At 47.7% G+C, this 15,392-nt stretch overlaps 1 protein-coding gene across 1 annotated transcript; it reads right to left on the bottom strand.

The window, feature by feature from the left end:
• Positions 1–3,147: 3,147 nt before the first annotated feature.
• On the bottom strand, positions 3,148–3,539 carry LOC108312590 (histone H2B type 1-O-like). The gene has a single exon (XM_017540554.2). It carries the CDS (start codon positions 3,526–3,528, stop codon positions 3,148–3,150), a length of 381 nt encoding a protein of 126 aa, XP_017396043.1. The 5' UTR covers positions 3,529–3,539.
• Positions 3,540–15,392: the final 11,853 nt, after the last annotated feature.

Raw genomic sequence — 15,392 nt, 5'->3', positions numbered from 1 at the left:
ACAGCGAGACTTTGTCTCAAAAAAGAAAAAAGGAAACAAAAAAACCCACAGAAAATTGGTACCAGAGGCGGGGCGTGGTGGCTCATGCCTATAATCCCAGCTACTTGTGGGGCTGAGACAGGAGAATCACTTGAACCCAGGAGGTGTAGGTTTTAGAGAGCCGAGATCATGCCATTGCACTACAGCCTGGGTGACAAGAGTGAAACTTCATGTCAAAAGAGAAAAAATACATACAGAGAGAGAAAGTTGGTCCCAGGAGAGGGTTGTTCTATAAAGATACCTGAACATGTGGAAGTGACTTTGGAACTGGGCAACAGGCTGAAGTTGAAAGAATTTGAAGGGGTCAGAAGAAGGCAGTAAGATGAGAAGACAAATGATTGTGACCAAAATTCTGATAGCAATATGGACAGTGAAGGCCGGGCTGACAAGGTCTAAGATAGAAATGATGAAGTTATTAGGAACCAGAGTAAAGGTCACCCATTTATGACCTAGCAAAGAACTTGGCTGCGTTGTGTCCATGGCTGAGGGCTCGTTGAAAGTTTGAACTGAAGAGTGATGACCTCTAGTATCTGGTGGAAGAAATTGCTAAGGAGAAAAGCATTCAAGAGGTGGTCTGGCTGCTTCTAATAACCTAAATGAGACATGGGAGCAAATAAATAACTAAAGTTGAAATTTATATTTAAAAGAGAAGCAGAGCATAAAAGTTTGGAAAATTTGCAGCCTGGCCCAGTGGTGGAGAAAGAATCCAAGTAGGCTGTGGAATAACCACTTGCCACAGTGATTAACATGACTAAAAGGCAGCCAGGTGTCAATATCCAAGACAGTGGGAAAGAGGCCTCAAAATCATTTCAGAAGCCTTTTGGAAAGCCCCTCCCATCACAGGTCCTTAGGCCTTGGAGGAAAGAATGATTTTGTGGGCCAGGCTCAGGGCACCAATGCCCTGCACCACCTCCAGAGGCTACTCCCCTCATCCTCACTGCTCCAGTTACAGCCATGGCTCAAAGGGCCCTAGGTACAGCTTGGGCTGCCACTTCAGAAGGCACAAGGCATAGGCCGGGCGCGGTGGCTCACGCTTGTAATCCCAGCACTTTGGGAGGCTGAGGCGGGTGGATCACGAGGTCAAGAGATCGAGACCATCCTGGTCAACACGGTGAAACCCCGTCTCTACTAAAACTACAAAAAAACATTAGCTGGGCATGGTGGTGTGTGCCTGTAATCCCAGCTACTCAGGAGGCTGAAGCAGGAGAACTGCTTGAACCCAGGAGGTGGAGGTTGCGGTGAGCCGAGATCGCGCCATTGCACTCCAGCCTGGGTAACAAGAGCGAAACTCCGTCTCCAAAAAAAAAAAAAAAAAAAAAAAAAGAAGGCACAAGGCATAAGTCTTGGTGGCTTCTACATGCTGTTAAGCCCGCAGGTGCACAGAATACAAGAGTGAAGGAGGCTTGGCAGCTTCCTCCTAGATTTCAGAAGATGTATAGAAAAGCTAGGGTACCCAGGCAGAAGCCTGCTGCAGGGGTAGAGCCCCACAGAGAAACTACTTGGGCAATGCTGAGGGGAAATGTGGGGTTGGAGCCCCCACACAGAATCCCCAACAGGGCACTGCCTAGTGGAGCGGCAGGGAGGGGGACACCACCTCCAGACCCCAGAATTGTAGACCCACTGGTAGCTTGCAACCTCAGCATGGAAAACCCATAGGCATTCAACTTCAACCCACAAGAACAACCACATGGGCTACGTCCAGGAAAGCCACAGGGTGGGGCTGCCCAAGGCTTTAGAATCCAATCCCTTACACTACTGTCTGGGACATGGAGTCAAAGATTACTTTGGAGCTTTCAGATTTAATGCCCACCCTGCTGGGTTTCAGACTTGCATGGGGCCTATTACCTCTTTCTTTTGGTGAATTTTTCCCTCTTGGAACAAGAATGTTTACCCAATGCCTGTACCATCTCATAGGTGGAAGGAACTTGACCTTGAGTCTCAGATGAGACTTTGGACTTTAGAGTCCGGGACTTTTGAGTTAAGGCTGGAACAAGTTAAGACTTTGAGGTGCTTTTACAAAGGCATGGTCATATTTTGAAATGTGAGAAGGACATGAGATATGGGGGGCCAGAAGTGGAATTATATGAATATTTGTCCCTTCCAAATCTCATGTTGAAATGTGATTCCCAATGTTGGAGGTGGGGCCTGGTGGGAAGTAATTAGATCATGAGGGCTGATACCTCATGAATGGCTTAGCATCATCCCTTTGGTAAGGAGTGAATTCTCACTCAGTTAGTTCGTGCAAGATTGTTTAAAACAGTCTGGGGCCAGGGGTGGTGGCTCACACCTGTAATTCCAGAACTTTGGGAGGCCAAGGCAGACAGATCATTCGAGGTCAGGAGTTCAGGACCAGCCTGCCCAACATGGTGAAACCCTGTCTCTACTAAAAAAACACAAAAAATTAGCCAGGCGTGGTGGTGTGCACTTGTAGTTCTAGCTACTCAGGAGGCTGAGGCATGAGAATCGCTTAAACCCAGGAGGTGGAGGTTGCAGTGAGCTGAGATTGCACCACTGCACTCCAGCCTGGGCAACAGATTGAGACTCTGTCTCAAAAATAAATAGAGTCTGGGACCTCCCCCTTTTCACTCTCTCTCCTACTCTCACCATGGGAGGCACCTGCTTCCCCTTCCCCTTTCACCATGATTGTAAGCTTCCTGAGGCTTCACCAGAAGCAGATGCCAGCACTATGCTTCTTTTATAACCCACAGAACTGTGAGCCAATTAAACTTGCTTTTTGTTTTTTTGAGACAGTCTTGCTCTGTTGCCGAGACTGGATTGCAGTAGTGTGATCATGGCTTTCTGCAACCTGCTCAATCATTTCTCTTGCTTCAGCCTCCTGAGTAGCGGAGACTACAGGTGCCTGCCACCACCTGGCTTATTTTAATATTTTTAGCAGAGATGGAGTTTCACCATGTTGGCCAGGCTGTCTCAACCTCCTGGCCTCAAGTGATCTGCCCGCCTCTGCCTCCCAAAGTCCTGGGTTACAGGCCTGAGCCACCATGCCCAGCCTATTTTTTAAATAAGTTAGCCAGCCTCAGGTATTTCTTTCTTTCTTTTTTTTGAGTGGCTCTGAAAAGAGCCTTTGGATTGTCAGTAGCTGGGAGGGGCTCATTTGGAGCTGGTGTATTTGGTGACGGCTTTGGTGCCTTCGGACACTGCGTGCTTGGCCAGCTCCCCAGGCAGCAACAGGCGCACAGCCGTCTGGATCTCTCTGGAGGTGATGGTCGAGCTCTTGTTGTAATGTGCCAGGCGGGAAGCCTCGCCCGCGATGCGCTTGAAGATGTCGTTGACGAAGGAGTTCATGATGCCCATGGCCTTGGAGGAGATGCCGGTGTCGGGGTGGACCTGCTTCAGCACCTTGTACACGTAGATGGAGTAGCTCTCCTTGGGGCTGCGCTTGCGCTTCTTGCTGTCCTTCTTCTGCGCCTTGGTCACCGCCTTCTTGGAGCCCTTTTTTGGGGCCGGAGCGGACTTAACCGGGTCAGGCATGGCGGAGGACAGTGAAAGAGCACTCGAGAAACAAAGAATGAGGACGAGCTCAAAGAATCGCCTCAGGCATTTCTTTATAGCAGTGCAAAAATAGCCTAACACACCAGATTTAGGATTTATTGTTTACACTTTCTTCACATGTGGGCGGTTCAAGGTGCCTGAGAAATCTGCTTGGCTGATCATGCTGGTCCTTCAGATAAAGAAACAGGAATTTCAGAGCATCCCAGAGTCTAGTCCAGGGTCACTGATCAACCACCATCCCGGCCATTGTGCAGCTACCTGCAGTTTAGTTAAGGCCTCCAGCAGGGCAGGCAGAGGAGGTGAGACACAGCCCAGGAACAAGGGATTGATGCAGTTTAGGGAGCCCAAGGTCAGGGACGCTTTCTTCCACATTGTGTAGCCAGAACCTTGGACTCACTTAGCAGTTCTCAAAATTTTTAGTCTTGGAACCTCTTTATACTCTCAAAATTATTGAGGACCCCAAAAAGTTTTTGTTCATATGGATTACATCTATCAACATTGACTGTATTAGAAATTAAAGCTGAGGGCCAGGAGCGGTGGCTCATGCCTGTAATCCCAGTACTTTGAAAGGCCGAGACGAGTGGACCACTTGAGGTCAGGAGTTTAAGACCACCTGGCCAACATTGTGAAATCCTGTCTCTACTAAAAATACAAAAGTTAGGCTGGGTGCGGTGGCTCACGTCTGTAATCCCAGCACTTTGGGAGACCGAGGCGGGCGGATCACAAGGTCAGGAGTTTGAGACCAGCCTGACCAACATGGTGAAACTCTACTGAGTTTCACCTGACTAACATGGTGAGTCTCTACTAAAAATACAAAAATTAGCCGGGTGTGGTGTCACACACCTGTAATCCCAGCTACTTGGGAGACTGAGGCGGAAGAATCACTTGAACCCAGGAGGCAGAGGTTGCAGTGAGCCCAGAGTGTGCCATTGCACTCCAGCCTGGGCGACAGAATGAGACTCCATCTCAAAAAACAAAAACAAAAGTTAGCTGGGAATTGTGGTACATACCTGTAATCCCAGATACTCGGGAGGCTGAGGCAGGAGAATTGCCTGAACCCAGGAAGTGGATGTTGCAGCCAAGTGCTCAGCCTCTCTGGGCCTCAAATATCTAATCTGGAAAATGTGTAATAGGATATTTACATTACAGGGTCCTTAGGAGAATTGAATATTGGGATCTTGAGCCAAGATCGCACCACTGCACTCCCGCCTGGGCAACAGTGCGAGGCTGTGTCTCAAAAAACAAACAAACAAAAAAACCCAATTGAGAAATTTCATAAATATTAATTAATGTAAAAGTAACAACAGACATTACACATGAACATAAACCATCTATTTTATGAAAAATAACCATATTTTCAAAAACAAAAAAATTAGTGTGAAGGTATCTTTGTTTTACATTATTCCAGATTTCTTTAATGTCCGTCTGTATAGCAGGCAGCTGGAATCTCCTATCTGCTTCTGTTTTCATCCTGTTGCAATATCACATGACGGAAAACACCACATGCTCAAGAGAAAATGAGAGTGAAAAAGGCAAATAACATCTTAGAATTACTATAAAAATAATTTTGACCTCATGGATCCCCTGAAAGAGTCTTGGGGATCCTCAGGGACCTCCTTACTGTTCTTTGAGAGACACTGGTCTACACTACTGACTTAATCTTCGCAATGAGCCTGTGGGGCGGATTCTGTTGTTCCCTTTTTTTTATAGGAGAGCAAACAGGCTGTGAGGTTTGCTCAAAGGCACACAGCCAGTGAGTGGCAGTCAGGACTGGAACCCGACGGTCAACTCTGGCTTCTGTGCTCTTAATATCAACAGCAACACTGTACTCCAGCCCCTAGCTGACGGAGAGAGACTGACCCTGTAGGAAGGACAGGATTGGGAAGGAGTCGGGGCTCTGGGGAGCCGTTAAGTGGGAAGGAAGCTACAGTGTGGTTTAAGGAATAGTCTGCCTGGACCCATATCCTGGCTCTGCCCATAGATGCTGTGTGACCTGGTGTAAAGTGCTCAACCCCTCTGGGCCTCAAATACATCATCTGGAAAATGTGTAATAGGATATTTACATTATAGGGTCCGTAGGAAAATTAAATATTAATTCACATAAATTATTATTTTTTGTTTGTTTTTTGAGACAGGGTTTCACTCTGTCATCCAGGCTGGAGTGCAGTGGTGTGATCTTGGCTCACTACAACTTCTGCCTCCCAAGCTCAAGTGATTCTCCCACCTCAGCCCCCTGAGTTGCTTTGACTCTAGGCACATACCACCACGCTGAGCTAATTTTTTTTTTTTTTTTTTTTTTCTTTTTTTGTAGAAATGGGGTTTCACCTTGTTGCCAAGGCTGATCTTGAACTCCTTGGCCTCCCAAAGTGTTGAGATTATAGGCGTTAGCCACCATGCCCCGCCTAATTCATGTAAATTCTAACAGTGCCCAATACATGTTGTATCTAGTATATGTCTTTTTCTTTATTATTGTACTTTAGGTTCTGCAGTACATGTGCAGATCATGCAGGGTTGTTGTATAGGTACTTGCACGGCATTTTTTTGTTTGTTTTTACAGAGTCTGTCTCTGATGCCCAGGCTGGAATGCAGTGGTGAGATCTTGGCTCACTGCAACTTCCGCCCCCTAGGTTCAAGTGATTCTCATGCCTCAGTCTTCCAAGAAACTGGGATCACAGGTGTGCGCCACCACCCCCGGCTAATTTTTGTACATTTAGTAGAGACGAGATTTCACCATGTTGGCCAGGTTGTTCTCGAACTCCTGATCTCATGTGATCCTCCTGCCTCGGCCTCCCAAAGTGTTGGGATTATAGACGTGAGCCTGTATATGTGAGCGCCCGGCCATGTATGTCTTTTAGTTGGTATAAATTTGTGGCCAGGGCCATGGACTTGGTTTCCTTGAAGTTGGAGAGAGGCGGGGCACCTTCGGCATGGGTCCAGAAGGCAGGGCCCATGGGAGGGAGAAGATGGGTGACCTGGAGGAGGAGGGGCTGCAAGGCTGAGAACATGCTGCCGTCAGGTCGTGGGTACAGGCTGTGACTCTACTCCATGGATTCCAGGCATCCAAGCCAGCAGTGAAAAATGATGTGGCAAGACAGCCAGTCCCAGGTGACAGAGGCCACAGCCCTTTCTCACTGAGGAGGAGTCCAGGCTTCCCTGTCCATCCCTGAAAAGCCACCAGACCACTTGTCTTTCCTGACCCAGTTCAAGAGTGAAGCCACAAGTTCTAGCTCTCTTTTTCTGCTGTCAGCTCAGTTCTACAAAAATACATCTAGCTTTGTTCACAAAGTGCAGAGAAAAAAAAAAAGAAAAAGAAAGAAAATATATGTAGAACCACATTGCCAGGCTGGGCGCAGTGGCTCATGCCTGTAATCCCAGCACTTTGGGAGGCTGAGGTGGGCAGATCGCTTGAGGTCAGGAGTTCGAGACCAGCCTGGCCAACATGGCAAAACCCTGTCTCTACTGAAAATACAAAAAAATTAGCTGGGTGTGGTGGTGGGCGCCTGTAATCCCAGCTACTCTTGAGAGAGAGGCTGAGGCAGGAGAATCACTTGAACCTGGGAGGCAGAGGTTTCGGTGAGCTGAGATCACGCTATTGTGCTCCAGCCTGGGTGACAGAATGAGACCCTGTCTCAAAAAACCAAAACAGAAAAACCACATTGCCAAAGGCTCCTGGGAGCCTCTTGCTAAACTGCCTCTTTTTCCTTTTGGTAAGTAAATGGAGTCCAGGGTGGGAACTGCCCACATTATCCAGCAAGTTGAGGACAGATGCCCTGGTAGCCTGGCATCTGATTCAGGTTGCATCGACTGTGCCATGTCACCTTCTTTACTCAGCGGGGACTCTCAACCATCTGCTTTTGAGGGCAGCACCACTGGAGCCTGACCACCTAGTGCAAATCTCAGCTCTGCTTCTTGCTTAAACTCTCTGTGCCTCAGTTTCTTTTTCTTTTTTTTCTTTTTTTTTTTTGAGTCAGAGCTTCGTTCTTGTTGCCCAGACTGGAGTGCAATGGTGCGATCTTGGCTCACGACAACCTCCGCCTCCCAGGTTTAAGAGATTCTCCTGCCTCAGCCTCCCGAGTAGCTGGGATTACAGGCATGCGTCATCACACCAGGCTAATTTTGTATTTTAATAGAGAAGGGGTTTCTCCATGTTGATCAGGCTGGTCTCGAACTCCCGACCTCAGGTAATCTGCCCACCTTGGCCTCCCAGAGTGCTGGGATAACAGACGTGAGCCACCGCATCTGGCCTTCAGTTTCTTTATCTATAGAATGGGAATAGTAATTTAACCTTCTTCACTGGGATACGTGTGGATTAAAGTGGGTGGATCCATGCAAAGAACTTAGAACACTGCCTAGCATAGCGTAAGCACTTAACACCAGTAGTGAACATGGTCACCATCATCATCATCAAGGTTTCGAACACCATTTGGGGATATTATTTTTGGAGCACCCACCCTGCTTTGCGTGAGGGCTTCGGGAGGGATGGGTAAAGGCAGTGCTGAATTCTGGTCTCTGTGTGGAAACTAACTCATTGCTTGATCTTGGGCACATTGCTTGCCTTCTCTGGGCCTTTAAGTCTCCAGCTGGAACAACGAGGATTTAAAAAAATTTTTTTAAATTTTGAGACAGGGTCTCAGTCTGTCACCCAGGCTGGAGTGCAGTGGTGTGATCTCTGCTCTCTGCAACTTCTACCTCCTGGGCTCAAGCAATCCTCCCACTTCGGCCTCCCTAGCAGCTAGGACTACAGGTGGGAGCCATCACACCCAGCTAATATTATTTTATTTTATTTTTTGTAGAAATTGATTAAAAAAAAATATTTTTTTGAGATGGAGTCTTGCTCGTGTCACCCAGGCTGTAGTGCAATGCACGATCTCGGCTCACCACAACCTTTGCCTCCCAGGTTCAAGTGATTCTCCTGCAAAAATTAGCCTCCCGAGTAGGTGGGATTACAGGTGCTCACCACCATGCCCATCTAAATTTGTATTTTTAATAGAGACAAGGTTTCTTCATGTTGATCAGGTTGGTCTCAAACTCCCAACCTCAGGTAATCCTCCTGCCTTGACCTCCCAAAGTGTTGGAATTACAGGCACGAGCCACTGTGCCCAGCCGGAAATGGATTTTTGCAATGGGGAGCTCTTTAGCATAGCAAAGCCATGAGCTACTGGTGACCTGACAGTGACAGCATGGAGAAATCTTAAAAGCATTATGCCGAGTGGAAGAAGCCTTCCCCCAGAGGGCACGCGCTGTTTGATTTCATTTATGATATCCTAGAAAAGGGAAATCTACACTACAGGAACAGGAAACAGTTCAGTGGTTGCCTGGGGCTGGGTGTGGGGGCAGAGATTAATCGAAAAGGGGCATGAAGGAACCTTCCGGACAACGGAAATGTTCCAGACTTCACTGTAGCAGTGCTTACATGGTGGAATAATTTTTCAAAGCTCATTGAACTATGCTCTTTTCTGGGTGCATTTTATTGTACGTAAATTATACTGCAATACAGTTGGTTTAAAAGAATGATGATTCACCCATACAAGGAAAGCTCTGAATTTGTCAAAAGGTGTGGACTACATCTCTAGGCACTAATATGAAAAGATGTCCCTTTTTTTTTTTTGTAAAATTAAAAGGAAAATACATCATTACGTTGTTAAATGAAAAGCAAAGGCAAGCTGTGTAAAGACACGGGTGGCACTGCTGTTTATCAAGAGCTCACTGAGCTGGGTGTAGGCTCACAAAGTGCCTGGCATGTGTAATTTTGTTTACTCTCTACAATATCCATGCGAGGTTTTACAGAGGAGAAAACTGTGGCTCAGACAGATTAAGAAATGTGTCTGGGTTTGAAGCAAGGAGCCACATGACAGGGATCTGGGACACACTTGGAGCCACCACCCTGTGCTCTATATGATTCCAATTCCTTAATTAATTGACCATGTTAATCTATGCATAGAAAGAAATCCAGAGAGATGACCCCAAACCAGGCTGGGGGATTATGTCTGGAAGGCCATTTTATAGGCACTTTCACTTTCCATACTATCTGTTTTTGTTACGTTCTAATTAATTTTAACATGCCTAAATTGCTTTTGTAATCACAGAAAGCAATACAGATTAAAAAAAAAAAAAAAAGTACTGAAAAAAGTCCCTGTCCTGTATCTCTTTTGCCCAGGGGCTGGGCACCCTCTTTTTACAGCTTCCTCTCCCAAACAGGGATACGTGCCTGTCCGAAGCCCCAAGTCCCACTGATAAAGGCCTGAGCCAAGTCCCTTATCAGGCCTGAGCAGCCCCTGCAGTCCCATCCATCTGGTCCCCCAAGGGAGGGTGGGCCCTGTCCCAGGAATCAGCAGGCTCCAGGGCCCCAGAGATAAGAGGAGCTGCAGGTGATGGGTGGGAGGCAGTGAGGACCAGGGGGTCAGGGTCTGTGGCAGAGAGATTTATGGACCTGGCTGTGTCTGCTGTGTGGCCCTAGGCACATGTCAGCCCCTCTCTGGTCCTCAGGTTCTTCTGGGGTTTCTTGGTTCCAGCCTGGTCCTCTTTCAGGAGGTAACCTGGGGATTCCCCAGGGTCTGGGGAGGCAGCAGGATGAATGAGATGTCCTCGGTCCCCAGGCCCAACCCCGAAGTGGATGTGTGGAGACCTAAACACATCCTCTTGGCCCTGAACATATTCACACATGCCTGCCTGGGCATGCACAGGTCTGCAGGCCTCAAGACCAAGCTGGGCCACCCCTGGTCAGGCCAAGGCTATTTACATGTCCAAAGGTTAGATGCCACCTGCCAGGAGGGCCTCACCTGGCAAGAGTCTACAGCTGTGTCCCCAGGACACAGATAACATGTGCCTGGGGGCGGGACTGGCAGCCCCAGGAGAGAGTGGGGCAAGAACACCCAGGTTGCCCTCTTTGGGAAAACCCTTGCCAGCCTCATTGCTGTGGGCTCTACCTGGCGCCTCTGGGCCCTGCCTGGGGTGCTTCTACTTCCCTTGTGGATATAAGAGTACCTCCCCACCCCCTATGCCAGTTAGCTTCGTTTTCCTGAGCTTATCCTGGCTCCGTGCTGCCCACTATGCCACGTTTTTTATGCCAATGGGTGCGTCCACCTCCCTGAGCCTCAGTTTCCTCATCGGTAAAATGGGGACAATGGTAGCTTCTACCTGATAGGGACAGTGAAGAATGAATGAACTGAGGTGTGGCATGGTGTCACTCTCCCCACTCTCTGGCAGTGGACCAGCCCTTCCCCATCCACATTGCCCCACAGGATGAATCATGCACAATTCTCTCATCAATGAAAGCAAAGAAGTAACTTAGGGGGCTCCTAGTCTGATTGTGATGATGGGGCTTGCACAGTAAAACCTTTAAAAGTGGCACAGTTGGCCAGGCGCGGTGGCTTATGCCTGTAATCCCAGCACTTTCAGAGGCCCAGGCGGATCACGAGGCCAGGAGTTCAAGACCAGCCTGGTCAACATGGTGAAACCCCGTCTCTACTAAAAATACAAAAATTAACTGGGTGTATTGGTGCATTCCTGTAATTCCAGCTACTCCACAGGCTGAGGCAGGAGAATTGCCTGAACTGGGCCCCAGGAGGCGGAGGTTGCAGTCAGCCAAAATCACGCCACTGCACTCCAGCCTGGGCTACAGAGGAAGCCTCTGCCCCCTCCCCCCCCAAAAAAGGGGCACAGTAAAAGCTTAAAAAGTGGCAAGGTGGGCTGGGCACGGTGGCTCATGCCTGTAATCCAAGCACTTTGGAGGCCAAGGTGAGAGCAGATCACTTGAGGTCAGGAGTTTGAGACCAGCCTGACCAACATGGTGAAATCCTGTCTCTACTAAAAATTACAAAAATTAGCTGGGCATGGTGGTGTGTGCCTATAATCCCAGCTACTCAGGAGGCTGAGGTGCAAGAATCGTTTGAACCCGGGGGATGGAGCTTGCAGTGAGCAGAGATCACACCACTGCACTCCAGCCTGGGCAACAGAGTGAGACTCTGTCTCAAAAATTAATTAATTAAAAAATATATGTATAATCAGAATTCTAAAAACATACAAACACAAAATTACTCCCCTTTTCTCTAAACGTATACGGCAACTCAGGTACATTGGCACAGGAAAGTTTTAGAGGTATTCATATCACATGTTTAACTTAATTCATGTCATTTTCCAGCTGTGTGGACCTTAGGGAGCCACACCTCTCAGCCTCAGCCTCCTCCTTTGTAAATTGGTAATAACAACTCTCACATAGGGTTGTGACGAGAATATAACTAGTTCTTGTAAATCATTTGGCACATAAATACTTAGGGAAAGAATTCAGGAATACAATTTCATCTAAACAAATTATTTTCAGGAATAAATTTTCAGCCAAGCTTAAAGACTGGCTCTTCTGCCCGTCTTTGCTGCCACCTAGTGGTAACAGGTAGGAAAGGCTTTCTTTCTTTTCTTCGTTTATGACACAATTTATTGAAGGCCTACGATGTATCCCGCACACGCAAGGCCTGTGCCTTCTCAGTCTTCTTATCTGAAGAATGGGGGTGATAACTGAACTTGCCCCATAAGCTTGTGAGGATAAAATACTATAATGCGGCCAGGTGCGGTGGCTCACGCCTGTAATCCCAGCACTTTGGGAAGTTGAGGCCAGTGGATCAACTGAGGTCAACAATTCAAGACCGGCCTGGCCAACAAGGTGAAACCCCATCTCTACCAAAAATACAAAAATGAGCTAGGTGTGGTGGTGGGCGCCTTTAATTCTAGCTACTAGGGAGGCTAAGACGGGAGAATCGCTTGAACCCGGGAGGCAGAGGTTGAGAGATCACGCCACTACACTCCAGCCTAGGCAACAAGAGTGAAACTCTGTCTCAAAAAAAAAAAAAAAAAAAGGCGATTATGCATGTAAAGCATTTAACATTAGTTCTAACACAAAAAATATGCACTAGAAATGGTAATTATTAGTATTTACACATATATAATCTATTTTAGGAAATCAGTATTATACCCATTTTTCTGTGTGAGAAATTTGAGGCTCAGAGAAATCAAAGTAACTTGCCTAAGGTTACTCAGCTAATTAGAGGAGGGTCTGAGATTAGAACCTAGGTCTGGGCAACATAGCCAGACCCTGCCTTTACACACACACACACAGAGATAGCTGTATGTGCTGGTGCACATCCGCAGTCCCAGCTACTTGGGAGGCTGAGGTAAGAGGACTGCTCCAGCTCAGGAGGTCGAGGCTCCTATAAGCCAAGATTTTGTCACTGCACTTCAACCTGGGCACAGAGCAAGATCTTATCTCAAAACAAACAAACAAAAAGGAATCTAGGTTTGTCCTGGGGCTGCCTCGCCACCCTTAATATACCATCTGACATGATCTTCTGAAAAGGAGGTAGTTTTTAGATTCCACACACAAGAACATTTCAAAATACCCAGATGTATTGGTTATCTAGTGCTGCATAATGAATTCCCCCAAAACCTAGCAAGCACAGTGGTTCCTTCACTGCAGGATATCTCACAAGTGCTATTCAGGGTGTTGGCTGCACAGGGTGGGGTCAGGACACACTTGTTACGAGTAAATGCCTCCTGAAATTTTACATGCTGGGCTGTAGTAGCCTTAAGGTTCAGCTGGGGAACCACCTGCTTCCAGGCTTACCTGGCTGTTGGCAGGACTCAGTTCCTTCAGGGCTGTTGGACTGAGGCCCTCTGTACCCCGAGCTGTTAGTCAGAGGCCACCAGCTCTTTACTACATCATTGGCTGCCTTTTCTTTCTTTCTTTTATTTTTCTTTTTTATAGACGGGGTTTCACCATGTTGGTCAGACTGGTCTTGAACTCCCGACCTCAGGTGATCTGCCCGCCTTGGCCTCTAAAGTGCTTGGATTACAGGTGTGAGCCACCATGCCTGGCCCTTTCTTTTTTTTAGATGGAGTTTCGCCCTTGTTGCCCAGGCTAGAGTTCAGTGGCGCAATTTCAGGTCACTGCAACTTCCGCCTCCCACGTTCAAGTGATTCTCCTGCCTCAGCTTCCCGAGTAGCTGGGATTACAGGCACCCGCCACCATGCCCAGCTAATTTTTGTATTTTTTCTTTTTTTTGAGATGGAGTTTTGATCTTGTTGCCCAGGCTGGAGTGCAGTGGTGCCTGCCATCTTGGCTCACGGAAACCTCCCACTTCCCAGGTTCAAGAGTTTCTCCTGCCTCAGCCTCCTAAGTAGCTGGGATGACAGGCATGCGCCACCATGCCCGGCTAATTTTGTGTTTTTAGTAGAGATGGGGTTTTGCCATGTTCTCCAGGCTGGTCTCGAACTCCTGACCTCGTGATGCACTTGCCTCAGCCTCCCAAAGTATGGGATTTCAGGCATGAGCCACCATGCCTGGCCTGGGTGCCTTTTCAATGTGGCAGTTTTTTTCATCAAAGTGTGCAAGCCAAGAAGAGCAAGAGTCAGCTGGCAAGATGGAAATCATAGTGATTGCTAATCTGATCGCTTAAGATTATTGTGACATTCTATTTCTCAGAAGCAAGTCACCAGATCCAGCCACTCTTGAGGGGAGGGGATCACACAAAGGATTGAGTATCAGGAGGAGGGGACTGCAGGGGAGGCCATTCTAGAGCCTTCCTGTCACACTGGAGTTGCCTGTCAACTTTTGTTTTGTTTTTTAGCCTTGAAAAGTGTCATGGTTCCTGAAGCCTGTCAACTTTTATTTTCACCAAATATTTATTCATTTATTTATTGAGACAGAGTCAAACTCTGTCACCCAGGCTGGAGTGGAGTGGTGCGATCTCATCTCGGCTCACTGCAACCTCTGCCTCCCAGGTTCAAGTCATTCTCCTGCTTCAGCTTCTCAGGTAGCTGGGATTACAGGCGCCTGCCACCATGCCTGACTAATTTTTATATATTTAGTAGAGATGGGGTTTCACCATGTTGGCCAGGCTGGTCTCCTAACCTCAGGTGATCTGCCGGCCTCTGCCTCCCAAAGTGCTAGGATTATGGCATTGTAATCAAGCGAGTTGTAAGAAAAGTGCCACACTCTGAGATTGAATCAGGAGTCCTTTATTGCCAGTGACCAAGAGACGGCTAATACTCAAAATTCTCTCGGTCCCAAGAAAGCGCTCGATTCCTTTTTATACCTTCTTAGAGAACGGGAAGGGGAGCCTAGCTGAAGCAGAATTTACAGAAGCAGAACAAGCAAGTTAGATAAGGAGGCTGGTAACCAGGAGGCAGGAGGGTCCCATGATTGTTGATTACTAAGGAGGGTACACACAAGCAGTTTCCATGATTGCTGGTTAACAAGGGGTGGGGGGTATTCGGTACTTGTCATGCAATCAATCAAGGGGGGTATTCACAATAGCAAGTGGGCTTGCTAAGCAGGATATGGTTACAACGGTTATATGTTTCTGTAGCTCTAAGTACAACATGACCCAGCACAGGAACATGACCCAGATATGCACTCAAGGGAGAAATGGTGGGAGGGGTGAGGCAGAGGTAAAGATGGAGTCTGTCTGACTCTCATGCAAGATAGAATGTGTCTGACTCTCAGCAAGAAGTCTGTCTGGCTAATACAGAGTAGGTTAGCACAATGAGCATGAGCCACTGAACCCGGCAACCAAAGGACATTTAGAAAACCAACTCCTGGCCAGGCGTAGTGGGCCACGCCTGTAATCCCAGCACTTTGAGAGGCTGAGGCCAGAGGATTGCTTGAAGCCAGGAGTTTGAGACCAGTCTGGGCAACATAGGGAGACCTCATCTCAATTCAAAAACTCTAGGCGCGGTGGCTCACGCCTGTAATCCCAGCACTTTGGGAGGCCGAGGCGGGTGGATCACAAGGTCAAGAGATCGAGACCATCCTGGTCAACATGGTGAAACCCCGTCTCTACTAAAGATACAAA

The sequence above is a fragment of the Cebus imitator genome, unplaced genomic scaffold, assembly GCF_001604975.1.
Source record: "Cebus imitator isolate Cc_AM_T3 unplaced genomic scaffold, Cebus_imitator-1.0 Scaffold126, whole genome shotgun sequence".
In the NCBI taxonomy this organism is placed as follows: Eukaryota; Metazoa; Chordata; class Mammalia; order Primates; family Cebidae; genus Cebus; species Cebus imitator.
Note: the sequence above shows the minus strand (reverse complement) of the source record. Positions and strands in the feature narration are given on the sequence as shown.